This window comes from Protomyctophum parallelum (genome assembly GCF_964188405.1).
Source record: "Protomyctophum parallelum genome assembly, chromosome: 15".
Classification (NCBI taxonomy): domain Eukaryota; kingdom Metazoa; phylum Chordata; class Actinopteri; order Myctophiformes; family Myctophidae; genus Protomyctophum; species Protomyctophum parallelum.
This window is the reverse complement of record NC_139710.1, coordinates 22043413-22071271: the sequence shown is the minus strand read 5'-3', so window position 1 is coordinate 22071271 and position 27859 is coordinate 22043413. Positions and strand designations below refer to the sequence as shown.

Genomic DNA, 27859 nt, shown 5'->3' with positions numbered 1-27859 from the left:
CGGAGCGGTCTTGATATCGGAAGGTCGCTAGTTCGTATCCCCGGACCGGCACGTTAAAATTACCACCGCTGAATTGCCCTTGAGCAAGGCATAAAATGTTCTATGAGCAGGGCCTGGCTGTAAACAAGTCCTTGAGCTTAGTCCAGTTACCCTTGGTAAACATAGTAACTTTGCTTTGCTTTGCTTTGCTTTCTGTTTTTGAATGAGGATAAATACAGTAACTAATACATAACCAATATGGTCATATTTTATTTTACAGTGACATTAAAGATGAGAAAGATGCTGCTGGGCAGGAAGACATGTCCAAAGCACTTGTGAAAAGTGAGGACCTGATGTCGGAGCAAAAGTCGGAGAGCAGCGATGTTGAATTTGTCAGAGACCTGCATGACCACCAGAGAAACGGAGCTGCATTCCTGTACGGTCTTTTCCCCCCTCACATACTGTGTTTTACACCTTTTTTTAAATATTTAATGGAAGTCAATTGGGCTCTGATTGGACTGAAACGTTGCCCATATTTTTAAATGCAACTTTAATTTAACTTGAACAAGGGGTTCATTGTCCTGTTCAAAGGTATGTGATTTGTGGTTATACTGTCAGTGTAGAAGAAAGCGGGGGCTCGCAACTCAATTTTGAATGCTCCAGTTTCTGCAGTTTGGCTCAGCACCAGAAAACGGAGGATGTGCTTTATATGTTTCTTTGAATGGTTATCTATACTACCATACTTTGCAACAATATCTCTGAGGGGCGCTATGCCCAGCTTTCCGTGTTTGTGTAAACACAAATTTGAAGACAAAAGTGAAGACGGAAAAGTGAGGATGCAAATTGTGATTGGCCAGAATGAGATGATGCATGATGATAAGCAGCGCCCGCACTTCACACGGGTGTGATTTGTCCGGTGAAATGTGTGCATTAGATTATCTTGGTGAATGATGACTAACTGTACATAATACATAACCAATATGCTTTTCTTTTACAGCAACATCAAGGAGGAGAAGAATGCTGCTGGACAGGGAGATATGACATTTGAGGACCTGATGGTGGACCAAAGTTCTGAGAGTGAAGATGATGAATTTGTCAGCATCAGTGGCCTGCCAGTGTTTAGAGAACTGCACGACCAGCTGTACGAGCACCAGAGAGGTGGAGCCGAGTTCCTGTACAGTCTGTACCGATGCAGGCGTAAAGGTGGCGTCCTGGCAGATGACATGGGCCTCGGCAAAACCATCCAGGTCATCGCCTTCCTGTCAGGCATGTACGACGCGGGCCTGATCAAACACACTCTGATTGTTATGCCATTGTCCCTCATCCCCACTTGGACCACGGAGTTTACTAAGTGGACTCCTGGGATTAGGGTGAAGGAGATTCACTGTGAGACTAAAGCAGAGAGAATCAGGAACTTGAAGAAGGTCCAGAGTCAAGGGGGCGTGGCGCTCACGACTTATAACTTGCTGATGAACAGCTGGCAGCAGCTGGCATCATACAATGGCAAAGAATTCAAATGGGACTACATAATCCTTGACGAGGCACACAAGATAAAAAACACATCAACCAAAACCTCCAAAAGTGCATATTCCATACCCGCAGATAACCGTGTTCTCCTCACAGGAACCCCTGTGCAAAACAATCTGCGAGAGATGTGGGCTCTCTTCGACTTTGCTTGCCAAGGCACCCTCCTTGGCACATATAGAACCTTCAAGAAGATGTATGAGAAACCTCTTATGCGGGCAAGGGAGAAGGACGCCACTCCAAAACAGAAAGCCCTGGGGTTGAGGATATCCGAAAACCTAATAAAAATCATCAGACCATACTTCCTCAGGAGGACAAAAGCAGAGGTCCAGATGAACATTGAAAGAACACGTGGAGAACGTTTGCACTCCAATGACAGCCAGGTCACAAATACGCAAACCGACACAGGGACAGCAGTCATGCCAACAATGACGAGGAAGAACGATCTTATTGTGTGGACGTATCTGAGTGCAATTCAGGAAGACATCTACAATCAGTTCCTCTCACTGGACCACGTCCAAAAGCTGCTTAACAGCACCAGGTCACCTCTCACTGCACTTGTGGTTCTGAAGAAGTTGTGTGACCACCCGAGGCTGCTCTCTGCTAAGGCCATCAGTCAAATGGAGCTGAAAGAATTAACATCCACGAACCAGCAAGACGACGATGACGAGTATGGCTCAAGCAGCATTGATCACATACCAGATGAGACACTGATCTCAGAGTCGGGGAAAATGGTGTTTCTCATCCAACTCCTCGAACGGCTCAGGGAAGAAGGTCACCGCACCCTCGTCTTCGCAGGCTTCCGGAAGGTGCTGGACACAATCCAGCAAGTCCTTGGCAACAGGGGCTTCAAAGTCTTGCGGCTTGATGGCAAAATCACCAAGACCGCAGAGAGGGCTCGGCTGATTTCACTGTTCCAGGAGGACAGTTCCTACTCTGTATTCCTCCTGACGACCCGAGTGGGTGGTGTTGGCATCACCCTGACTGGCGCCAATCGTGTGGTGATCTTTGACCCCAGCTGGAACCCTGCCACTGACTCCCAGGCCGTGGACCGTGCATACCGCATTGGACAAACTGAAAACGTGGTCATCTACCGGCTCATCACTTGTGGCACTGTGGAGGAAAAGATCTACAGACGGCAGGTGTTCAAAGACTCAGTGACCAGACAGTCGACCGGCGACACGAAGAACCCGTTCAGGTATGTTGGAATTATACCTCATGACAAAACAGCCACTTTGTTTCCACTTCATCAAATACATGGAATATACATTCAAGAGTGTTATTCATACAGTAGTGTACGACCAAGGGTGAACGGTGAGTTATGGAATGTTAAAAACAACAGGGACATCATTTTTACAGAAATATAGGCAGAAAAATTGATGGGCAGAAGCTTTGGCTAACAAACATAGGTGCGTTTTACCTTTGGGTAGGCCGCGGATTTATTTATTTATTTCCCAGATGGTCTAAAAATGAGTTATTTAGCATACTTTTACCAATGAATTAGCCTATACAACACAGACAACGACTGATCAGCCAAAATATATATATTTTGGACGATATGGGTCTTTTTCTCGAGTCAGTGTGTAGATTACCCAGCGGTGTTGCTGCCCCTCCTGGGAGTCCTGGCTGGCTGGCTCATGGCTCTGAGTCTTCACAGACGGCACAGAGACCTTTGCCTTGAAAAAGACATTTTGTTGTTTCCCAAAACAAACCAGCGCGCGACTGGAAGGACGAGGTTTACAGACATACCAATAGTAGCCGTATGCTGATTAGGCCAGTTGCTGTATAGCCTACCCAATCAGCGATCACCAGGGGGCAGCAACAACACACACACACACACACACACACACACACACACACACACACACACAATAGCCTTCTATATAATGCTGCGCACATATATTATATATATTTAAAAAAATACCCAGCATAATGTTTGGGAAGGCTAAGCCTTCCCTAGCCTTACACACCCGCCGCCTATGCTAACAAAACCTCTAACATGTGTGACTTGGTTTTAGAACCAATATAAATGGACCGAATAATCTAGAAGCAAGTTTTGCTTTATATATTATCGACTAAATCTGAGTAACCACTTATACTTTATTGCATTGCAATGCGTTGTGAGCTTGTAGATCTGCTATTTTCACCTTTAAAAATCAGACCCGTCTGAAGTGTACTGTACTGTACAAGCCCTCCTCCCTGGCCTGTCTGTGTCTCAGTGTTAGGCTGTGCAACAGTGACACTTGGTGGTGAACAAACTCTATAACGTAACAGCCAGGGACACAGGGACAGACCCAGGGACACAGCGGCCACACACACAGCTGTCTATAGGAGTGGTTGCACCACTCAAAAAAATCCCATTAATTACTCGTTTAACTCCTGACTCGCTAAACCAAACACGCTTTTGAGATTATCTCTAGCCGTGCATATTAGTGGCATTTTCACGGCAGTCTCGGATAACTCATTCACAATATTTCCCTCCCCAGGTACTTCAGCAAGGAAGAGCTGAGGGAGCTCTTCATCCTGGAGCATACGCGCTCCTCCAATACGCAGATGCTGCTGCAGTCCCTCCACGCCAAGCATCGGAGGACTGACTCCAAACTGGACCAACACATCATGCACCTCCACTCCATGGAGATCTTTGGCATCTCTGACCACGACCTGATGTTCTCGCAGAAGGTCAATGACCACGATGAACCCGATGACAAAGAGTCTTGGCGTTACATAGAGGGCAAAGTCCAGGAAGCACAAGAACGGATGAAGGCAGAGTCTGAGATGCATGCACAGCTGGGCTCAAGTGAGGAACAGGCCTGGCTGAGACAGATGGGTCACAATAGCCGTGAAGGGCCGTGGTCAAACAAGATATCAGGGAAGATATGGTCCCCCCCAAGCCCTCTGCTCCCCGAGTACCACAGCGACATCAGAGACTCAGATGACTCGGATGACTCAGAGACAGAGATTCTGGGGGAGAATCTCGAACAGCCTGGAGTTGTTACGGAGAAGCGTGCTAGCAGACGACGTCAAAGCATGCAGGTGATCGATCTAACTCTAGATGAAGACGTTCGAGCCAAACGGGCAGTTGGAATGCATCAAGAACCGTCAGAGATGCAACCTGATTCACCTAGAGATGTGTCCTTCCGGTCTGTACCTGTAGAGAAGGAAGACGATGTCATCGATCTAACTCTGGAAAAAGGTGTTGAAGAGTACCAGGCTGTCAATCTAGATAAAGTTGTCACTGAGTACCAGGTTTTGCAGGCTGTCGATCTAGATGACTTTGATGATGATGGTGTTGCAGAGAACCAGGCTGTCGATCTAGATGATGATGATGATGTTGCAGAGAACCAGGCCGTCAATCCAGATGAAGATGTCAAAGAGAACCAGGCCATCGATCCAGATGAAGGTGTCGCAGAACACCAGGCCGTCAATCCAGATGTAGGTGTCGCAGAGAACCAGGCTGTTGATCTAGTTGATGAAGGTATCAAAGAGAACCAGGCCGTCGATCCAGATGAAGGTGTCGCAGAACACCAGGCCTTCAATCCAGATGTAGGTGTCTCAGAGAACCAGGCCGTCAATCTAGATGATGATGAAGGTATCAAAGAGAACCAGGCCGTCAATCTAGATGATGATGAAGGTATCAAAGAGAACCAGGCCATCGATGCAGATGAAGGTGTCACAGAGACACAGGCTGTCGATCTAAATGTAGATGAAAGTGTTGCAGAGAACCAGAAGAAGAGGAAAGCAGCTGTGCTTTATGAAAGCCAGGAAAAGGAAGGTGACCATATGCCTGCTACTAGCCACTTTGATCACTCATCACCAAGTTATCATTATTACGCAGTGCTTAAACCGCTCTGTTCCACCCCCATCAGATCCATGATGAGTCGTGCAGCGGACACTTTAGAGGCTATGCGCACTTCCACAAGGGCCTTTTTCGAAACCTCGAACAACGAAGAATATGAAGGAGTGGAACACTATAATAATTGAGGAAATGCAAGTGATTGAGGAAGAGGAGGAGAGAAATGAATGCTAGAGTAGCGACTAGAACACACTAACCTTGCATTCCAATACACATCTCTGGCAACTTTAGCCAGTTGCCAGTTCGTTGTGAGTAGGTAGGAGAACTTTTAGGAGTGGCTGAATGTTGTGACCCCAAAATGACATGTATTTGGCCACGGACGCCTCCATCTGAAAATGTTTAGTGCCATCGACCCCTCCAGATTTTTCAAAAATGTTCAAAGATAGATGTAATTTTGGCTTTTTTCCCCTGTATTTTTGTATTTGTTTAAAAAAAAGAAATTGGATGGTTGTACTTTGCACACTGTCAATAAATAAATTGCAGATGTACAAGCTCGCAGCACAGCACAAAGTGATGTGCTGTGAGCTTATAGATCTTCTATTTTGTGAATGACCAAAATCTAAAATTACACAGATGCTTTCCTGGTTTTACTGGGTTAATGCAAATGTACAGTATCTGTTTACTTTCTTTATTCAGTTGTCATAATGTTCACATCATTGCATGTATTCTGGAGTTTAGCCTTTGTAATGACCACTGTTTGGCTGTTTATATTTCAGAAGGTTTTTGTTCATTAGTGTTTTATTTCTTATGATAATTTTACACCTTTTATTGTGTAGGGCGAGGCAAACTACTGTATTTCACAAAATTCAACGGTATGATGAGAGGTTTGATATATTTGTAACTTAACTGTGAGAGCGAGGCGGCGGTGAATTATCGCTAGACTGTATAGTCTTTGCTGTATTGCTGAGCTGTATTAAACCGGTGTAAAGTTACATCAAATAAAATAAGGTTGAATGACTCAAACCAGATATCCAAAATCCCAGATAATATTATCTAGTCTCATGCCATATCGACTATGACATCATAGAATATTAAAACTAAAATATTAAAAATTTATCTTCAGGAATGCTTTTGGGTCATTGAGGGTGGCTTTCTGGGTCAGAGGGAGTCTTTCACTAAGTGGAACACATACAGGCCTGTGTCTCCAAACCTGTAATCATGTTGCCACATGTATATGCAATCCTCTTGTTCAGGGGCTTTTATTTTCATATTGAAAAGTAAACTGCTATGGAACATAATGATTCTACAAAGTCAGAAACCAATCAATGCTGTTAACCTTGTTGCTGCACTTATTTTCACTAATTTTGTTGTCCAAGCCTTTTCACAACTAAAAATTAAAAGCCATTTTATTACTGTATACTTGATGTGTGAAATATCCCTACAGCCCATTACATGGCATTTCACCCTCTGACATGATCACAGGAGAGGGAGTGTTTTGCCAACAAATATTGAGTTAAATTGTATGCTGGGAGGACTGACAATTTACCATTACGATTTATTGTGGCAGGCACTTATCCAGAGCAACTAACAAAGTGCATGATCAGAGTAAGCAGCTTGAATCCTGATCAATGAACAACTATCTTTTGCTTTGACCGGGTCAGTTGTCATATACCCTCACTTTAAACATTTAAGTTCCTTGCCTATTTTTAAAACTACTACTTTATTTAAAAACTTGGAATGCTACCTGTCATTTAACAGCATGTACCTGCATTACTTTAAAACCATAAACAGCATACCAGTTTCAACTGAACTGAATTTAAACTTGCAAAAGATGGCTTACACTGCTCTTTGCTCTGGTGAGACTGTCTAATTCCTAATCAGAATCAGTGTGACAGGAGCGGAAGGCTGTGAGAGCTAATCTTTGTTATTCTGCTAGAAGTGATATTGCCCAGAGGGAGAGGAATCCCAGACTGTTTAATCAGTCATATTAATCATACATTATTTATGACAATTACAGGAAATGCTGTGTGCTGCAGCAGCAGTAGCCTCGGCCCTCCAAGGCAGCAGCATGAGGAAGCAGGCGAGATACAGTATGAATGAGCCCTAGGTGTCTCCCAAAAGAGCATCATTCAGTAGCCAGAGATAAGGCACCTCTACATGGTGCCACTCAAGAGGCAGAATCTGCAAACAAAATACGATATGTCTATTTGCTCTGGTGATTGAGCTACAATCTTATTCCTTTACTGTAGGTCAAGGCTATGGATTCCTCTAATTCGTAAATATTTTGTCATATACAGTAACGGGATAGTGAAAAGAAATGAAAGGCTATGAGTAAGCAGGCATGCAATCTCAATGTGGGATCTAACATTTTAAACTAAACTATCTAAACCTTGTGAAACGCACATGAGGGGAAATTACATAATATATACAATATATAAATGTTTTACATATAATTGTGGGTGTGTGTGTGTGTGTGTGTGTACACACACATAAAATAATGTGTGTATACACACACACACACACACACATACTGTATATAATATATGAAATATATTTTATGGAATAATTCCAACCCTGAAAACAATGGGATGAGAGAAGGGCTTCTTGTCTCAGTTGTCCCTGGGGGACAGCTATATATATATACTGTGCGCTGGTGTCATTTCTGAACCCGCTACTGCAGAGCTTTGGAGACTCCAAGCAGCTGCTTTGCCTAACACGACGTACAGTGGAGAGTGTTGCCACTGTCGGTATCTCCCGGTCATTCATCACCCTGGCACGGCAGCGTTGAGGCACGCTCAGGTGAGCCTGATTAAAGCCAGGAATTCCTCCCAACTGCCCTGTCCCATCCATAACTGTCCTATCCATCTCCCTGCTGCTTTATTCATGTGCTATCTGGCTCACTGGCTTTCACTCAATGATCCTCCTCCTCCACGCCTAATGTGTGCTCCTTCGGGCCAAGAATAGCAGATCTACAAACTCACCACATGTCATGTCAGTGAAGTGTTGAGTTTATACATTGTCTATTTTCGGCGTGCGGCAATGTGGTACTGTGAAGTATAAAATAAGTAAAGGGTTTGACTCGCATATTCTTCAGAAGGACCTAGTGAATTTATGTCTTAGCATTTGTTCTACATACCCATCCTCTGACAGGGTCTTTGTCTGTGGATATTATGCAGATAAAAACCACTGCAAGCCTTTTATTTATGTCACGATTGTGATATTGAGTTCTTAACACGTTAAACTGCTAAAAGCATTCTGCTGAGAACAAGACAAAAGTTCAACTTTAATTTAACTACATGTCCACCTACCTAGAAGTATGAAAGGGAACATTTTTTTCTGGGACATGAAATACTGTACACATCAGATGTTTTGGTCTGTATGACATCCCAGCAGAAATAACAATCTCATATACTGTAGGCCTACCTGTAATATGGTTCCTTTGTTCTTGTAGGTCAACTGTACAGTACACTTGTGTCAATTTACTTTGAAACGTATGTATTTCTGTGTGCTGTATCTCGTTTCACATCTTTAATTTATCACTGAAGGACCTTACACCGTGGAAGTGTCGGTGTATTTGTCATGCGATTAATTCACCCAAATAATTTCCCCCCCAGCTATTGTTTTTTATATGAGTACATCAGGACACATGCACTGTACCGCAAATAAAAGGCATCGACTTGTATATTATATTATATAGTTTGACGCAAAATATTTGCAGATACATTTTCATATTGTTTATTTGTCACATCCTCGGTGTGTAATGACCATGTCTTTAAAGTAGTGATTGTTCCTTCTTGTACATTAGGTCTAACCATGAATAACATTCTCCATCAAATACTAATGTTTAGGGATCAATATTCTCGCTTTATTATTGCTGGAGATGTGCAAACAGCTTGCATGAACAACTCCATAAACGTTTTATTTAAAATGATGATGTCTGTTGTCATCAATAGTACACAACCCTGTAATTCATATCAGGTTAACATGAAGAACCATGTCTCTTCAAAGGATGGTCTGATAGGGCAGAAACACAGTACTGTAGGTGTGAGTGAGTGACCGCTTGTAACCTTAACTTTTTTGCCTCATACTGTACATTCACGTGCACGTACAATACAGTTGCTTGGCAGTTGTTAGAGGACATAGAGGCTAATCTCACAATAGCAGTCAGGACCACTGAGGTTAACGTGCCACTGTGAGACGGTATACTACAGCAGAGCCAGTTAGCTTCAATTTACCTGCTGCTGCTGAGCCAGCAGCTAGGCCACCATGATAAGAGGCCGGGACAAAACCTAAATCCTCACAGCTTCTCTCTCTCCCCCTATCTCTCACTCGCCCCTCTCTAATATCCAGCTCACAGTCACTCTCTCTTTACACAGTACAATCTGGACCCTTTGGGTCAATGTTTACCCTCAGAGTTAAATGAACACTGTGTGTTTTACTGTGTATTTTTCTGTATCACTATTTCTCCCCCTCCTCTTGCTCTTTTTCTCCGTAAAGGCCCTCAATTGTCAGCGTCTACTGTAAGTAAAGGGAACGTTCCTCTGGGGAATGGATGTCCATTTTATTGTCCCCTATGATAACTGACTGTCATTTTCACACAGGAATCATTCAAACAGCACAGAGATGAGTCCTCTCTGTACCTCTCTTGAACCCTGTGGCATGTTGTTGTGTTGAAAATTTTGGTTACTGGTACGTTTGTCCTATTTTGTTTTAAAGTTACAAATGGATAAATTAACATACAGTGCAAAGACGGAGACGGGACACAGGAGTAACATTGCATGACTCAACTTTTTACTGGTAATACCGGAACTCACATACAGGCAATGCATCCTGGGCCTTGTAGTCTATGCAACATTACCAGCTATATATTAGACAGTTGTGATGCACCACACATATAGGTATGACTGTGAGTAGTCCTCACTACTGTGCCTGCCTAACTGTCACCCTGTAGGTGAGCCTGGGTGGGGCATTGGCCTGATAATGGGAGATCACCTGGGCCCGGTGTCTATGCTATGACACAGTACATATGTCCATACATAATGTGTACTACAATATAATATACTATATGGAATCATCATTCAATTTTATGTTCATTCAAGCAGCATGACGTGTAGTAAGTAGAGTATGGTTGCTGCTGCAAAGGAAGCATATTGCAATGGGCTGCTGTATCACTGAATAGACTCAGAAAATGAAATGTGTTATATTATCAGCAATTCAGAACACAGACGCCTGAGGCTGAAGCATACCTATAATAATCGTCTGAAAAGTGAAAACACTAGGGCATTGTGTGAGTGCAACTTGGTTTGTAATAAAAGCAGGTAAGGTAAGTAGTAAACCAATAATAAACTAGAAAAAGTGCCCAAATACATAATTGGCAAAAAAACACTATGATTTTATTTATAGTATAAAATTAAGCCATTGAGACCAGATTTGACAAAAAAGTGTCTTCTAAATCCTGACAGTGGTTCTCAAAGTTTTTCATGTCAAGGACACCCGGAATCATCTGTATTCGCCAGCCAACTCCCATCTGAAAATGTTTTGTACCAGAGAACCCCCAGAAGCAAAAATACGACTTAAAAGCGTTCACTGTGATGAAGTGTGAAAGAATATATTCAAAGATTTGCACACATTTTCACGATTAAATTTAATTCTGCATAATTATTAGAACTTTTTGTACTTTTGCACAATCCAATTTACATATTGAATTACAGACTTTTTACTTGTAACAGAGCATCTCTACTATTGCGGTGTTGATACTTTTACTCAAGTTAAAAAATGTGGATAGTTCCAGACATAGGAGCAATGTTTGGAACTATAGCCCACTCTGGACCGAGCATGCTTTACCTGGGCAACTGGTGGCGTAAAATCAGTCATTACGACGGCATCAAGGCCCGCCAAAATATATTTTAGTAGTCGACTAAAAATAGTCGAAAAAAAAGGTGACTAAAATCATGTGACTACAACTATATGAAAACTATTCAAGTTCTATAGCCGCCCCACTTCCGAAACGGTAGAGAAATGAGTGTTACCATGTGGGGGTATCTGGGGGTCCCCGGGAGGGTCCCCGGAACATCCAGACCCCCAGAAACGCACCCAGGGGGCCGGGCCGATTCTGGCTAGCCGCGCCACGTCCGGAACGGTTGAGAAATGATAGAGTTACCGTGTGGGGATCACTCTACTGTACCCTCTACTGTACTGGCACAGGTGGTGAAAAACAACCACGCTATTTTCGTGCTCATACCCAGGCACCCACCCAGCCACACACATAGCTCCATAAGGGAGTGGTTGCACCACTCAAAAAGTATAGAATATCTCGGTTTATTAACAGTGGAAAAGGTGAGCCCTCGAGCGTCAACGCCTGGTTAAAAGTCATCTTCAACACATCCGCATGCATCACACTGCATCAGACTGCATCACACTGCATCACACTGCATCACACTGCATCAGACTGCATCAGACTGCATCACACTGTATCAGACTGCATCACACTGCATCAGACTGCATCACACTGCATCAGACTGCATCAGACTGCATCAGACTGCATCAGATTGCATCAGACTGCATCACACTGCATCACACTGCATCAGACTGCATCAGACTGCATCAGACTGCATCAGACTGCATCAGACTCAATGTGTGTGCCGGACTCGGTGCACCTCGGGGCTTCAGCAGCCGGGTGTCATCTGTCAAAACGTGTATCTCCCTCTCGTCCTTTAGTTTACGCCATCAGAATATCGCAAGTGGGCGCCCAAATACATAATTGCCAAAAAAACACTATGATTTTATTTATAGTATAAAATTAAGCCATTGAGACCAGATTTGACAAAAAAGTGTCTTCTAAATCCTGACAGTGGTTCTCAAAGTTTTTCATGTCAAGGACACCCGGAATCATCTGTATTCGCCAGCCAACTCCCATCTGAAAATGTTTTGTACCAGAGAACCCCCAGAAGCCCAAATACATAATTGCCAAAAAAACACTATGATTTTATTTATAGTATAAAATTAAGCCATTGAGACCAGATTTGACAAAAAAGTGTCTTCTAAATCCTGACAGTGGTTCTCAAAGTTTTTCATGTCAAGGACACCCGGAATCATCTGTATTCGCCAGCCAACTCCCATCTGAAAATGTTTTGTACCAGAGAACCCCCAGAAGCAAAAATACGACTTAAAAGCGTTCACTGTGATGAAGTGTGAAAGAATATATTCAAAGATTTGCACACATTTTCACGATTAAATTTAATTCTGCATAATTATTAGAACTTTTTGTACTTTTGCACAATCCAATTTACATATTGAATTACAGACTTTTTACTTGTAACAGAGCATCTCTACTATTGCGGTGTTGATACTTTTACTCAAGTTAAAAAATGTGGATAGTTCCAGACATAGGAGCAATGTTTGGAACTATAGCCCACTCTGGACCGAGCATGCTTTACCTGGGCAACTGGTGGCCCGGGGGCCTTCACTTAATGTGGCCCTCAGGATAATATCAGCATACTGATATATTAATGATTTCAGCTGTTGCAATTCCAAACATGCAAACGTGACCCGCTTTAATTACTTCAGTCTTAATTGTTAACATAACAGTAATAAAAGGCATTTGAAATGAAATGAAAATGTAAATTTTCAGGATTTGGAGGTGTGCCGTGGTGGAACCTGTCTGCCCAGTAGCGAACAGCACTTCAGCCCTTTGTGACCCTGTTAACTTAACCTGTTAAGACCAGTTTCTACTAAATGTCTTCTAAATCATGATGGCTTGCTGAAAAACCTATGTTTCTTAATCTATGTCAGTGGTTCTCAAACTATTTCATGTCAAGGAGCTCCAGAATTATATGTATTTGGCAACCGACCCCCATCTGAAAATATGTTGTTCCAGGGACCCCCCAGAAGCAAACGTTCGCTGTGAAAGAATATACGAATATTCAAAGCCTTGCGCCACTTGGTGCCTCGTTATGAGCTTGTAGATCTGCTATTTTTCAACAGCTAAAGTTTAAAATAATGGTTGAAGTGGTTAAAGGCTAAGGATGCAGAGATGCATTCCCAGGCTTAATAGTTTAAGGCCTAGTTTAGACTGTCGTACGGCAGGAATAGCCATTTCACAAGATCACATGATATGCTGTTGTTGTTAAATGTTTTAAGAGGTTTCCCTAATGGCATTATGCCCAAAATAGGGACACCAGCCAGGTTGAAAGGCTGGTGCAAGGCTGCAGCTGATTAAAAAATAAAGTATACTAGTGCTGCACGATTAATAGAAAAATATTTAGATCTAGATTCAGACACCTATGTGATCTAATTTCTTTTTTTTTTTTTTTTTTTTTTTGCGGCTTACGCCTTTATTGATTTTTTAAGGGATAGAAAGTAGGCTGACAGGAAACGGGAGAGAGATGGGGGGATGACATGCGGTAAAGGCCGTGTCGGGTCCGGGAGTCGAACCCGCGGCACACCGCGACTGGATCACCAGTCCGGTGCCCAGACCGTTACGCTACGGCCTGGGCCGTGATCTAATTTCTAAATATGAGCAAGAATCGTGTAGCACTAGTTGGCAACTACAGACTAAAGGCAGTTCAGCAACTACAGATTAAAGACAATACTGTAAGGGTAAATATTTTCATGGAAGATTTTTAAACCGTGTGACAATCGTGATCTCAATTCTTGTGGAGGGAAATCGAGATTCATGTTTGAGCAAAATCGTGCAGCACTGAAGTATACATTATAATATAAAATGTCTCAAACTCACTCATACCTGAAGATCTGTCAAAGGACGAACAACTAGAGAATAGGCAAGCATTGCAGCCAATGCCATGTGCTGTGAAATGTACCAAAACAGAGAAAATCAGATTCTAAAAATGTCAGTCGTTCAAAAAATAGCAGACCTACAAGCTCGTGGCGCGCTATGAGCTTGTAGATCTGCTATTTTTCAATAGCTAAAGCATAACATGATGCTAACACCAAAATGGGTTCCCGTTCAGAATGGGTTAATTGAGTTGACGTTACCGTATTTAGCCCATTCTGACCTGAGATCAGATTCTAAAAATGTCTTCTACATCCTGCCAGTTCTCCAGTTTTCATTCTGACCCGAGATCAGATTCTAAAAATGTCTTCTACATCCTGACAGTTTTCATTCTGACCTGAGATCAGATTCTGAAAATGTCTTCTACATCCTGACAGTTTTCATTCTGACCTGAGATCAGTCAGTCGCTCTTCGATTTTTCAAAAATAGCAGACCTACAAGCTCGTAGCGCGCCACTCGGTGGCGCGCTACGAGCCACGAGCTGTAGATTGACGTGCATGGAAACAGTTTGTGTTGTGTGTGTGATGTCACACCAGAATATATAAGATGATGAACAGGGTTGAAATTACAGTAGGCGCCGAGACAGACAGACAGACAGACAGACAGACAGACAGACAGACAGACAGACAGACAGACAGACAAGGTGATGTTTTCTTGGACCGTTTCCAAAGCAGGAGGACCAAAGCGAGCCTCTCACGCGTCTGTAGCAGTGAGGAACCAGCTTTATTCCTTTGGAGATTACTGTGATGGATCGAGCTACAACAAGGATCAGATGGATGTCCATGTCTTCAACACAATATCGTTATGCTGGAAGAAGTTACCTCCAGTGAGTCCTGGAAGAGGAGACGGTCACCTTGAGGTTCCATCCAGGCGCTACGGCCACAGAGCTGTGCTGATGGAAGATACAGTCTACATCTGGGGAGGCCAATGTGAAGAGGAGTACTACAATGAGCTTTATGCATTTGATGTGGACGCCCACATGTGGTTGAAACCCAGCAGGGTTTCTGGAGCTGTTCCAGAGGAGAGGAAGGGCCAATCAGCCTGTGTGTTGGGGAAGGTCATCTTTATCCATGGAGGAGACACAGGGCTGACTGGAGTCACTAATGACATGTACAAGTTGGTCACCAGCACAATGGTCTGGTCTTCAATTAACACCAGAGGAACTCCACCTCCTGCTTCATTTTGTCACTCTGCTACCATCATTGGGACAAAGATGTTTGTATTTGGGGGCTATATGGGGGGTCGGTACAACAACACCATCAGAGTGTTTGACACAGAGACCGACCTCTGGATGAGCACACCTTCTGCACAGCTTCTTCCAGTAGAACTCTACCATCATTCAGCCTTTACCTACAATGGAGAGCTCTACATATTTGCCAACAGGACTTATACCTCCAATGATATGTGGAAATTCAGTCCAGAGACCTTCTCCTGGAAGAAGGTGGAGCCTAAAAGGAAAGGCCCGGGTCCAATGCAGGGTATGTGCTGTTGCATTGTGGGAGAACGCATCATCCTCTTTGTACATGGAGAATACTCTGATCACTCGTACATCTTAGACCTGAGTCCTACTCTGAAGACGTTATGCAAGCTAACGGTTATCCAGTGCTGTCTGGATCAGTCCGAACTCCCACACAACATCAGGTGGGAACTGGCGGCCATGACAACCAACAGCAACGGAATAAATAAGTAATATGATCTTGTTGGAATCCTACCAACAAGACATCTTGTTGAGATCCTTGGACATGATCCTTGGTCTGCCCGGGGTCTCCTCCCAGTGGGACGTGATCCTTGGTCTGCCCCGGGGTCTCCTCCCAGTGGGACGTGGTCCTTGGTCTGCCCAGGGGTCTCCTCCCAGTGGGACGTAATCCTTGGTCTGCCCCGGGGGTCTCCTCCCAGTGGGACGTGATCCTTGGTCTGCCCGGGGTCTCCTCCCAGTGGGACGTGGTCCTTGGTCTGCCCCGGGTCTCCTCCCAGTGGGACGTGGTCCTTGGTCTGCCCGGGGTCTCCTCCCAGTGGGACGTGGTCCTTGATCTGCCCCGGGGTCTCCTCCCAGTGGGACGTGATCCTTTGTCTGCCCCGGGGTCTCCTCCCAGTGGGACGTGCCTCGAGGACCTCCCTAAGGAGACGCCCGAGAGGCATACTAACCAGATGCCAGAACCACCTATAAGCTGGCTCCTTTCCAGGCGAAGAAGCAGTGGTTCTACTGTAGATTTTCGTCTTACACAAATATTAAATTCCCATTGACAATGAATGGAGAATGTACGTCATATGTGGACGAGCAAATCGACATGTTATTATACACGATACATGATGATGTACGATGATACGAGCGCCCCTCACTTCACACTGGTGTGATTTCTGTTTGTTGATTTTTTATTCTCTCAATTCAATTAAATTCAATCAGGTCCTGGGTTCGATTCCCGCTCGGGACGCTGTGGGTGCTGGCGGCGTGTTTCCTCCTCCGCGTCATCAGTGCCCATACCCGAAGGCGGGGTTGGCGAAAGGGCCTTTCTGTGTGGAGTTTGCACGTTCTCCCCGGGTCCCCTAGGGTAGGTACCCTCACAAAAACATGCAGTAATCCTGGTCACTAAACTGCCTCCCCCTGGCCAGTAATAATAGAAAATGTGTTTTACATATGTCGGCCTCCTGGTGGCGCTATAAAGAGCAGATGTGAAAAATTCCAGACAAAGGTTTTTCCTTGGCCTCTAGGGAGTTGGCATACAAAGTTATCCACAGATCCGTGCAGTTAGAGGTAAAAACACTTTTTGGCCAGTTATAGCGCCACCTTGAGGCTGAGTTGAAATTGTTCATGTGGCATTTCGTCCTCGGCCTAGTGGGAATGTGGGTGCACAATTTCATGGAAATCACGCGATGTGTTCATGATTTGCAGCATTTTGTTTGAAACTGAGCACTCCTGTGAACTTTGGAAGCCAATCTTAACCAATCAGGATGGAGTCTGATAAATCTGAAAGACCCGTTTCGTTGAATGGCTCTAGAGAGACTGTGTACCAATTTGCGTGATGTTTGGACAAAATCTGTAGGTGTACTGTGCAAAAACTTGTTTTGCACAAAGCGGCCTCCTGGTGGCGCTATAACAGGCCGTTCTGGAAAGTTTGGGGCAGAGGTTCATGGTTGGCATCCAGGGAGTGTGTGTGCAAAATATGGCATGGAAAAACTTGTTTTGCACAAAGCGGCCTCCTGGTGGCGCTATAACAGGCCGTTCTGGAAAGTGTGGGGCAGAGGTTCATGGTTGGCATCCAGGGAGTGTGTGTGCAAAATATGGCATCGACCGGGTTAACGGTGGCCGAGATTAGCTGTTCACGGACACACGGACACACAAACGGACGGACGGACACGCGGACGGACGGAGTGCAAAACATACTCTCCCCACATGCCTTCGGCCTGGTGGAGACAACCAGAGATTCTTACTAAACTTACAGGACTTACAGCAAAGAAGGGTTGCAGGACTTGTCATTAATTAGGGTGACAGCTGTGGAAATGATACTTTACTGGCAGCATACCCAGTGATCAATATTAATGTCCGTCTCATGACCAAGAAGTTACAGGTTTCATCCCTGAAACCTGCCCACGTGCAAATTGTCTGCACCCAGCACAAATATAAGTTTGACAACTGTCTTTGTCTTATTAGGGCAGCATCTATGTGAGAGGTATTTAACTATAAATGTAAGTAAGTTAACGCATAATGTATACACCGTCGAGTGACAGTGTCACAGGCCAGAAATAGCTCATCTACAGTCTTGCAATGCGTTGTGAATGCAAACGTGCGCTCGGCTGTTTTCACCAAATCAGGCTTTTTAATGTGACTGCAGCGCCTCTGTGCTGGACAGCTGACAGAATGACCTGCTCAGCAGTATATGGACATCACACTGGAGCGTGGCAGTTGGAATAGGTGTGGAGGTACTGTACGTACAGTAGCTGTCGCTGGACAAGGATTTAATGGATGGTTGTGAGGAGCTTTCAATTATTGATCTACAAGAATGGATCGTGATTGGCTGCGAAGCACTGACCTTCCCTACTTGCCACGTGAAGGACAGTCTCTGTTGAGACATCGTGTCCTGTTCAGTATGCTGGTAACGTTGATCCAAAGGAACTTGTAGCCTACACAACCAGATGAAATATTAGTAGTTAATATGGGGGTTACAACTGTTCAGGGTTAGATTTTCGGGCGATAGCTTGTATGATGGAAATCCACGCCTCTGCTTTTTTAACACATCACAATGTTGTGAGCTTGTAGATCAGCGAATTTCACAATTTGTCATACAAAGTATAAAGTAGGCTGCCCGGGCTGCTGGCGTAGTGGTCTAGGCACCTAGCCTGACAGCGTGCTGCAGGTTCGAATCCCGATCCCGACGACCTTTGCTGCGTGTCTCTCCCTATTTACTGTCAGTCTACTGTCCTATAAATAAAGGACAAATGCCCCAAAACCAATCTTTAAGAAGAAGAAGAAAATGGTAATATGGTAGGCTTATCAAAATGTAGCTTACCCCTCCGTTCGTTTTTCTTTCTTTTTTTCTCTCTTTTTTAAAATCGAAACCCTGCAACTGTTCAAAAGTGCCTGAGCCAGAAAAAGTACATTGTTCGATTAATAATATGTGAAGAATGATTATGTCGTACATCATATTATGTATAAAAATTGCTCAGTGAGATAAAGCAATGTCACATAATAATCATAGATTCACCTGCCTCCATTGTGCTCTTTGAGATGCCTATAGTCTAGACAATTACTGGCGCCTACACAGTATCTAAACTTTGGCGTACAAGGTGACAATGACAGTTGCAGCACTGTGGGGGAGTGGACACTGCAGGCAGAAAAAAACATGTGTTGGAAAAAACAAGGGTCTATTCTTTCTACACATTTTCTTGTTCAAGGTTTCTTTACTGACACCTAATGGCTGCCCACAAAATCTCCTCCTCACCTTGAATAACACCTCTCTTAATTACTGTCCTCATTAAACAAACATACGCACGCACACACACACACACACACACACACACACACACACACACACACACACACACACACACACACACACACACACACACACACACACACACACACACACACACACACACACACACACACACACACGTCTAACTTTTCAAGTGCATAGCTAGGCCTATTTAATCTTCATTGGCTGCTTCTTCCCCTCACAAGAGAAGCGGGATGGGAGGATTCGCTCAACTTTCTTCTTTATTCCCTTGGAGAGTCAAACATTCTCTAAAGTTTAAATCTCCAACTGAGATGCACATTTTTGCCAAGGGTTTGTTTTGTTTGTTGCCTTCAAGCAGTGCTACCTCAGGCATCAGGCATTGCTGTATGATTGAAACAGCTTTGAAAAACAAATTGGTCACCAAAAAACAAAACAAACAAACAAACAAAAAACAGTTTCCCATATGCTTCCCTTAGATCAGTGGTGGTTCTTAAAGTGGGGTCATGGGGACCCTGCATTAATCCGTGGCTTAATTCATTCATTTATATTTGATCAGTGGTTCCTTTTAATTTAAGGACCCCCATAATAACTCTCTGAGCTACAGACCTCTAAAGGCCTATTCTTACTTTTCTGCGGTTTTTGCAACCGCAGATTAGCCTACTATGAAAACCTGCAAATCCGTCGGTCAGTCACACCTCCATATACATGTATGGTTGTCAGTCCATCACGTCTCGTCACACGTCACGCCACCATATATGGCCGTCAGACGTCAGTCCATCACACCTCCATATATGAAGATCACACCCTGGATAGCCATACATGGAGAAGACTGGATCATCACCTAGATCTGCATATACAGTATGGAGCCGGCCAGCAACTCTACATCTGACCTCAAACCTCAAACCCTTAGATCTCCATATATGGAGCTGACCTGTTCTGACATTCCAATTATGTTGATCCTTTCCCACCCGTCCTTCCTCTTCGATGTCTCCTTTTTAATTGATACCTGTCCATTCAAACTCTAGACGGGCCTGCCCCAAAGTTATTAGTGCAGCCACGCCCAGCAGCCAGCGAAAACTAGAGTTCTCAACAGGCCCGACAATTAAGGCCTGGTCCTACCTGGGCCCTCATCAAACCCTGTACACTCAAGACACAGACCCTGCTGCCACCCTTAGATCTCCATATATGGAACTGACCTGTTCTGACATTCCATATATTGATCTGACCTTATCAAACCCTGTACAATAATTTACAACAACGTGTTGGGAAAGTTTGAGAGCAAGAGTGTCTGTCCTGTTGTCTTTGTTTTGTTTGTCTGTTCACATTTGTCATTGTTTAACTGTTTTTTGTTTTTTCGTGTTTATCACATTTATATATCTTTTTTATTATGTATTGTATGTGGAATTCACATTACCTGTCATTATCTTTCATTTTATATAACTGAATAACTCATTATCATTGTCAAGGATATTCTGAAGTTGTCATATACAAAAAATGCCTAATAAAAACAGTATTAAAAAAAAGAAAACCCCTGTACACTCAATCGGACACGTGACATGTTCCATACATTATATGGCCCAGGCCCGGTGCCAGGATGAAATGACAGAGGGGGCAATCGGGGGCAAGTATTGGACATGAAGACAATGCGCCACATTTGCATATCTATAGAGGGCAGAGGCGCACAATTTCGTTGGCTTCCTTCGGAAATGTACCATTGTTTTGTCTGTAACTATTTGATCTAAGGGGGCAAAGAGGTTGATTTAGGGGGGCAAACATCCCCTTTGCCCCCCCATGGCGCCGGCCGGGCCTGATATGGCCACTACAGAATTCATTCTATATGTTGATAATGATCTGACCCCCATGCCAAAGCGCCAGCCAAGTTCAAATAAAATTTTTAATGGTTTAGAACTATAGATTCATGTAGATGCCCTCGAGAAACCCTAAGGAGCCCCTCCCTTCTTGGCTGCTTCCAGTCTATATAGGCTATATTTCACAGAAGAGTGATGGACAGTAGGCTACAGTATACTCTTTGAGGTCACAGGACTTTTATATGTTGTCTGTACCAAATATAGTTGTTTTAAAATGCCATTATGTGATTTCTGTGTATGCTTTTAAAAACATTTATTTTGAAAAACACATGGAGACAGAATTGTTGGAGTGTTAGTACAAAACAACTTAACAGAACAAATAGAATACAAGAGAAGCAGTCCAATATTATAAAGTATTTTTTTTTTGTGTCTGGGGTAGGTACCCTACCCTCACAAAAACATGCAGAAATCCTGGTTCCTAAACTGCCTCCCCCTGGCCAGCCGGGGCGCCTGATGGAGGGGAAAGGAACTAGTCGGAATAACGTGTTCCTTCCACGCACTACGTCCGGCTGGGGAAACTCCCCCCTGTCAGGTGATAAGAAGCAGCTTGGACTCCTCATGCATGGAAAGAAGCATGAGGTCAGTCCGCTGCCCCCCCAGGTTGGCAGAGGAAGTGTAGCCCAATTAGATAATTGACACTGGGTGAAAAAATGGGTTGCAAAATCGTGGGATAAAAATTATATATATATAAAAAAAAAAAAAAATCTTTCTTAAAAATCACACCCATGTGAAGTGAGTGGTGCAACTCCATGTGGGGGTCCCTGGGGGGTGACAGAGTTACCGTGTGGGGGTCCCCGGATCATCCAGACCCCCAGTCACGTGCCCAGGGGGTCGGCCCGGTTCTGGCGAGCCACCCTGTGTCCGAAATGGTTGAGAAATGACAGTTACCGTGTGGGGGTCCCTCTACTGTACGTGTACTGTACTGTCACTGTACTGTACTGTAACACCCCAAATCATCATAGAGTTAAAATGTGTGTGTGTATTAGGATACGTAACAGTGACATTGTTGTGAAAACCAACCAAGCTATTTCTGAACGCGCCCAGGCCCCATCGTGCTTCTCAAATTGGTGTCAGGCCGGGACCCCAAGTGGTCCTTGAGGGGGCCCCTAGGAACCATGGACCTTTACAGATCAATAACTGTGTGCAAATGTGAATATAAGATTCCTCCAGAAAAACTCCATTTAGTTTAATTACATTCGTATCTAGGAAGCTCTGCGAAAAAGGCTAACCTCGCGTCACAGAAAAAGGCAGTATAGGCCTACCCATAGACATAGAGTATTAAAAGGAGGGCCTACCGCTTTAAACGACGCCTTCTCCCCGCCTTCTGGTTCTGATGTTGCATCAGATTGATATCCGGGTAACGTCACATAATCATCCCTGATGCTCACTCACTCAGCTGGCCGGTGTCGCTCGTGGTAGAAACAGACCCCAAAAACACATCGATTCAATCATCTGAGTTAACTCAACCAGAGGGAGAGCCTTGTTCTTCCAATGGCAGAAGGCGGTGTGGTGGATAAAATGAGCGAAATGCAAGTGGGCGAAGACAAAAAGGTTGTACTGCATGTAAACGAACTAACTAAAGGTTTAACTGATAGCATGTCGTGCTAGCTGTAGCAGCAGTGTGCTTCACTGTCATCGATAGTGACGCGTACGTGAGGCTTGTTCAACTCAAGGTTTACAGTAGCCTAGCCCTCCAAGCAGAACCCAAATGCTACTGAAGTTTCTGACATTAAACCTCAACAAAATATCAGAAAAGTTTTACGTAGGGTCCCGAAAGGGGCTAACAGTAGCCCTGAAACATGACTGTCATTATGACAAAAGTACGAGCGTCATGTGAACCATGGCTAGGTTAGGTTTACAGCAGGTGTAAAAACAAAGGTGGGTGAACTTTTTATCGTGCAAGATCCATTATTGCTGTTTCAGCAAATTTGGAAAGAGATGAAGAAAGAAAGAAAGACAGACAGACTGAAATCAGGCAGTGGTGAAAAACAGTGGTTGAAAGGCTTGAAGATAGCTGTCTCTTTTATTTAGATTTGGATTCGTGTGTGTGTGTGTGTGTGTGTGTGTGTGTGTACACGTGTGCATAATGTACGTATGCTACAGTACATCCAGTATTTGCATACTGGATGTTAATGGGAATTGCGGTAAGCTGAATTAAATGTTCATTCATTTAGTACATTTCAACTGTGCAAATGAAGTGCTTACACATTATTTACATATTATTTACACAAAACATTAAGGACATTATTCAATTAAAAAAAATAAAGATTCAGCTTTCATCTAAAAGAAGTGTATGTTCCAGATATGTGGAGATTAAAAAACTGAACGCTGCATCGCCACGTTTAGTTTTGGTTAATGGATGTAGCACAACAGATCATAATTGTATTTTAGCCCAAGGTGCAGCTATAGTATGTAATGTGTGTAGTTCACATCTATTAATGGAGAACAACGTAATAACCTGATACTTGTGGTTTCTGTCAAGGGGGGAGGTGGTAAAGAAGGAGGCAAGAAGAAGGCCAAAGTTGCTACAGGAGACTCTGGTGGCAGAACAGAGGTGAGATGCTAAATCACGTTGTCGGATGCTTCAAAGATGCTGCTGTTGGTTTTAGAAGGGCATGGTTTAACATGCCACAAGACATGGCTTTAAATGGGTTCTGAGGCTGTGGCAGTGGAACAATACCTATGTATGGTCAGGTAATGGAAAGGACTGTGCACTGTACAATCAAGATAAGAGGCATTACTAAGTGCTTGTTTAGATTGGGAGGTTGTGTCTGCCAACAGAAAATATGAAAAACACGGTAAAGTGTTAACAGGGGATGAAACCCTAGGCTGTTTTTTGTAGTTTGTTTTCTAACCCTTGAATTCTGAGAGTGTACAAATCAAACAACTGGACCTTTTACGAGGATATTTGCATACTACAGTACACTCAGAGTTGAACAAACACTGAGGATTACATTGCGTACAAACCTCCAATCTACTTTAATGCATCTGCAAGTACAAACCCAAAGAATGGACAAGAGCTCTCTTGTGTTGTGTGTCTATTGGAAGAGATACACGAGACGGGCAATGTGGGGTGTGTTTGTAAGGTGTAGTGCCTGATAGATTTGCCACCCCGACTCCCAATGTTGTCTCATACCTATGTCGTTACATTCCAGCTGACCCCACCACCTCAGTATATTGAGGGGCGCCTGTCTCTCTACACAACGCTGAAGGCTGAACACGACGCCCTGTTGGCCGAGAGGGCTGCGAATGACGCTCGGCCCATCAAGGTGACCCTGCCTGATGGGAAGGTGGTGGACGGTGAGTCCTGGAAGACCACACCGTACCAGGTGGCATGCGGGATCAGGTTAGTGTTACGGCAGACGTAACTTCCCTTTTTCTGTTGTTGTCATTGGTCAGCCCCTTGCTGTTGTGGAGCTTAAAGATGGCACCTGCAGAGATTTTTTTTCTTTTCAAATTTATTCAGTTTTAAACGGGAACAAAAATAATAATAAAATAAAGCGTATGGGAGAGGTAGTGTACAGAAATGTTAAAAGTACAATACTCATAGGAATACATGAGAGTATTTGAAGCTGTGAGCAATAATTAAAATAAAAACAAAAAAGGGGCATGAGTAAGACAGAATTTCAGTCATTCAATCCTTGCCGCTCCAAAATCTGGTCGCAAAGGTATAATATATTCCACCCAGTTAGACCAAAACTTTATACATTTGATTTCTCCTTCTGCAATCTGAGAGAGAAAGTGATCTGTTCCATATTATAAATATCATTTACTATCTATCCAGTCTTTTATGGTGGGGGCCTCAGGAAGCAACCAGTGTCGTGTAAATACTTTTCTACATGCAGATATCAGAATACCGAATAGGTATTCATCAGATCTTCCCGTCTGAAAATGTGCATGTCCCAAAAATAATGTAGTAAACTCTAAGGGCAAATTTGCACCAAATATTGTATTTATTGATCTCTGAAATTCTGTCCAGAAGGTTGTAATCACTGTAGTCACCCCCAGAAAATATGCCAATGGTTAGCCTCCCGAGACCCACACTGTCTCCAGCATGTTGCCTCCCCATTCGAGAAATGTGCCTTCTGTTTCGGTGTAATGAAGAAACGGACAAGACACTTCCACCCAAATTCCCCCCATACATGTGAATTAATGTCAATTTCCATTGGAATTGACATATCTCAGACCAAAATCTGAAAACACCTTTAGCTCAATTGTTCCTGTATGCATCAATAAATAATCTCACCGAAGTCGGTTTTGTTTTATCTATCTAGATTAAATTCTCTCTTCAGTTTTTCAAAAGTCCCTTCTCTGTAAGTGGATAGAATGTTTTAATTCCTTTCGGAATCCATGATTTGAACCTACAGTCTAATGTATTTGGTCTGAAACCTGGATCATACGCACACCACTGAAGTATTTGAATCTTATCATCTAATTTATATTCATCTTTTACCATCTTCCAAATGTTTTAATGAGATTCAATCCGTGGATTTGTTATATTCTCTAAAGCTCTCCCTAGATTTCTATAACTTAACATCGCACGAATTGTGGGATCCTTCATAATAGAGAGTTCAATATTTTTCCACCTGGCTTGATGCATTGTATTGTATACGTTAGTTAAGGGTTTAATTTGGGCTGCATAGAAATAATCTTTGAAATTGTGTACGGCCATACCTCCATCATCTTTTTAGTGTGGTTGCCCTAATTTCAATTTCAACGTTTTAAATCTGACTGGGTTTTTTCCCCTGCCAAATAAATCTAGAAATCATTTTATTCAGTTCTGAAATTTGTTTTGAGGGAATCTCTACCGGGACAGCTTGAAATAGAATGATAGCTGCAGGGATTTATTTAAAACAAATTGTCATTGGACCACGTACTGGTACATGGCACCTTCCTACAATCTCTGAATCCCAGGAGTGTGACGTCTTCTTCTTTTTACTTTTCAGCCAAGGTCTTGCTGACAACACAGTTATTGCTAAAGTGAACAACTGTGTATGGGACTTGGATAGACCACTGGAGACTGACTGTAGTCTGCAGCTACTCAAGTTTGACGATGAGGAAGCCCAAGCAGTAAGTCTATTCCTCTCCAGCTCTGAGAATTAACCACTTCACTTCACCCTCTATAGTTAGTAAACTTGACCAGGGTTGGCTCTGTACTTCTTGGACCCCCCCACACACACACACACACAGCAAATCTCTTTACCAAAACTAGACTATATCCAAGCTCACAACAATGTAAGTACAAATGTAAAGGGAGTTGTACACCAGTGCTAGATGCCAACTGAATTTAATAGATCAACATTTAGGCCAATGCTTTCATCTGGGTTCATTCCCCCAGTACTTTCTCAGAATTACACATGATTCCTTTGACTTCCTCAGGTATACTGGCACTCTAGTGCCCATATCATGGGTGAAGCCATGGAGCGGGTGTACGGAGGCTGCCTCTGCTACGGTCCACCCATCGAGAGCGGTTTCTACTATGACATGCACCTCGAGGATGAGTAAGTGTGGACAAATGTCTTCAATGCCTGAGTTGTTGCATCACTTCTCTATAATGTTTTGTTCGCACTTCAAGGCTTGGAGCAGTCATTCTTTTCTTACCAATAATAAGGCAAAATTAGATATAGTTGAGCCTATCTTTCAGGGGGCTCTGGTGGACAAATACAGTACATACATGGCATTTATTCTCCATTGCACAACGTTGTCACTCAACGCAAAAGACATGTCATACAATGGAGCACAAACAAGTATAACTGAGGCTTTAGCAAGCATGAATATGCCACATTAGTAAGCAACTTTAACACATTATCATTCAACATTTAATTGAAACAGATTTTCTCTCACACTCTTGCAGGCATGTAAGAAGGCTGTAATTAATTCCACACCTTCTGTATTGAAGTCATTAATGCTAATGTCATGCTGGGGGGGGGGGGGGGGGGGTTGTTGCAAGGTAATTTTTACATTGTTAAGGGACTAATGCCTGCACTTGAAGGGTTCAGACGGTGTGGCCATAATGGAATTGTGTTACTGGACAAAATGCCTGTACATATGGAAAATTATTTGGTAGAAGGACTGCAACAAACCTACTTAACAGTTATAAGCACTTGGTAATTGAATGTGAATGTAGGCTACTAGGCTCCAAAAGTTGCCACGGCTTGCGTTGTGGTCTTATCCCCACTTGTCATTGGATAGGTGCGTATCAAGCAATGACTTTCCCTGTCTGGAGACCTTGTGCAAGAAGATCATCAAGGAGAAGCAGCCCTTCGAGAGGCTGGAGATTAAGAAGGAGACCCTCCTGGAAATGTTCAAGGTACCCACCCCGAACCACAAAAAACTAACGGGTGCAAATGTATATTGAGTTCTTGTCTAGAAGACCATAAACGTTTCCAAAATAATACTAATAAAAAATAGTTTTATAGGTAATTGTCCCCCTAACATTTAATATTACATTTTATATTTTAAGTCTACTATGTAGATTACGGATATACAGTATAACTTATTTTCCACAAAGTTATGGACCCAGAGATTTAAATAAAGCATACGTTGCAAAAATGGTAGCCTTATTGCCTGATAAGAGTAGCAATTATTATTACCTGCATAATGTACACTATAGCCTACATTATGCAAGCTGTTGAGAAACCCCGTTTCCTATTTTTGCCTGCATCCACAAAATTGTTTCAAGTTGAGAGGACACAATTTATTGTATATTTATTTAGGATTATATCATCATATTATGCTATTTGTGGGGTTTGTCAGGCTACCAGTTATGTCATGGTGGTGCTATAGTTTTATTTTAAATATATTAATTATTAACATATTATGCCAACATATGGCAAGTATATGCAGAATATAGCCTATGTTGCATAATCGTTGCTGTCGGGAGTGTATATATATATATAACACATACATAATTACATACATACACACAGACCACCATTTGATGAGATTTAGC

The 27859-nt window shown here is 43.2% G+C and overlaps 2 protein-coding genes across 2 annotated transcripts in view; both read left to right on the top strand.

The window, feature by feature from the left end:
• Positions 1-27859, top strand: part of tars1 (threonyl-tRNA synthetase 1) — a 117279-nt gene that overhangs the window by 81688 nt on the left and 7732 nt on the right. The window contains exons 2-7 of the mRNA XM_083783213.1: positions 22311-22458; positions 23390-23461; positions 24063-24253; positions 25854-25977; positions 26287-26408; positions 27100-27217. Coding sequence (XP_083639339.1) covers positions 22399-22458; positions 23390-23461; positions 24063-24253; positions 25854-25977; positions 26287-26408; positions 27100-27217 — 687 coding nt within the window. The 5' untranslated portion in view covers positions 22311-22398. The remainder of the gene's footprint in view (positions 1-22310; positions 22459-23389; positions 23462-24062; positions 24254-25853; positions 25978-26286; positions 26409-27099; positions 27218-27859) is intronic.
• On the top strand, positions 1188-9945 carry LOC310871734 (DNA excision repair protein ERCC-6-like; the record flags this gene model as incomplete). The annotated part of the gene is made up of 5 exons (XM_083783372.1): positions 1188-2701; positions 3990-5275; positions 7314-7376; positions 7977-8095; positions 9898-9945. Exons 1-5 carry the CDS (start codon positions 1203-1205, stop codon positions 9943-9945), a joined length of 3015 nt encoding a protein of 1004 aa, XP_083639498.1. The 5' UTR covers positions 1188-1202.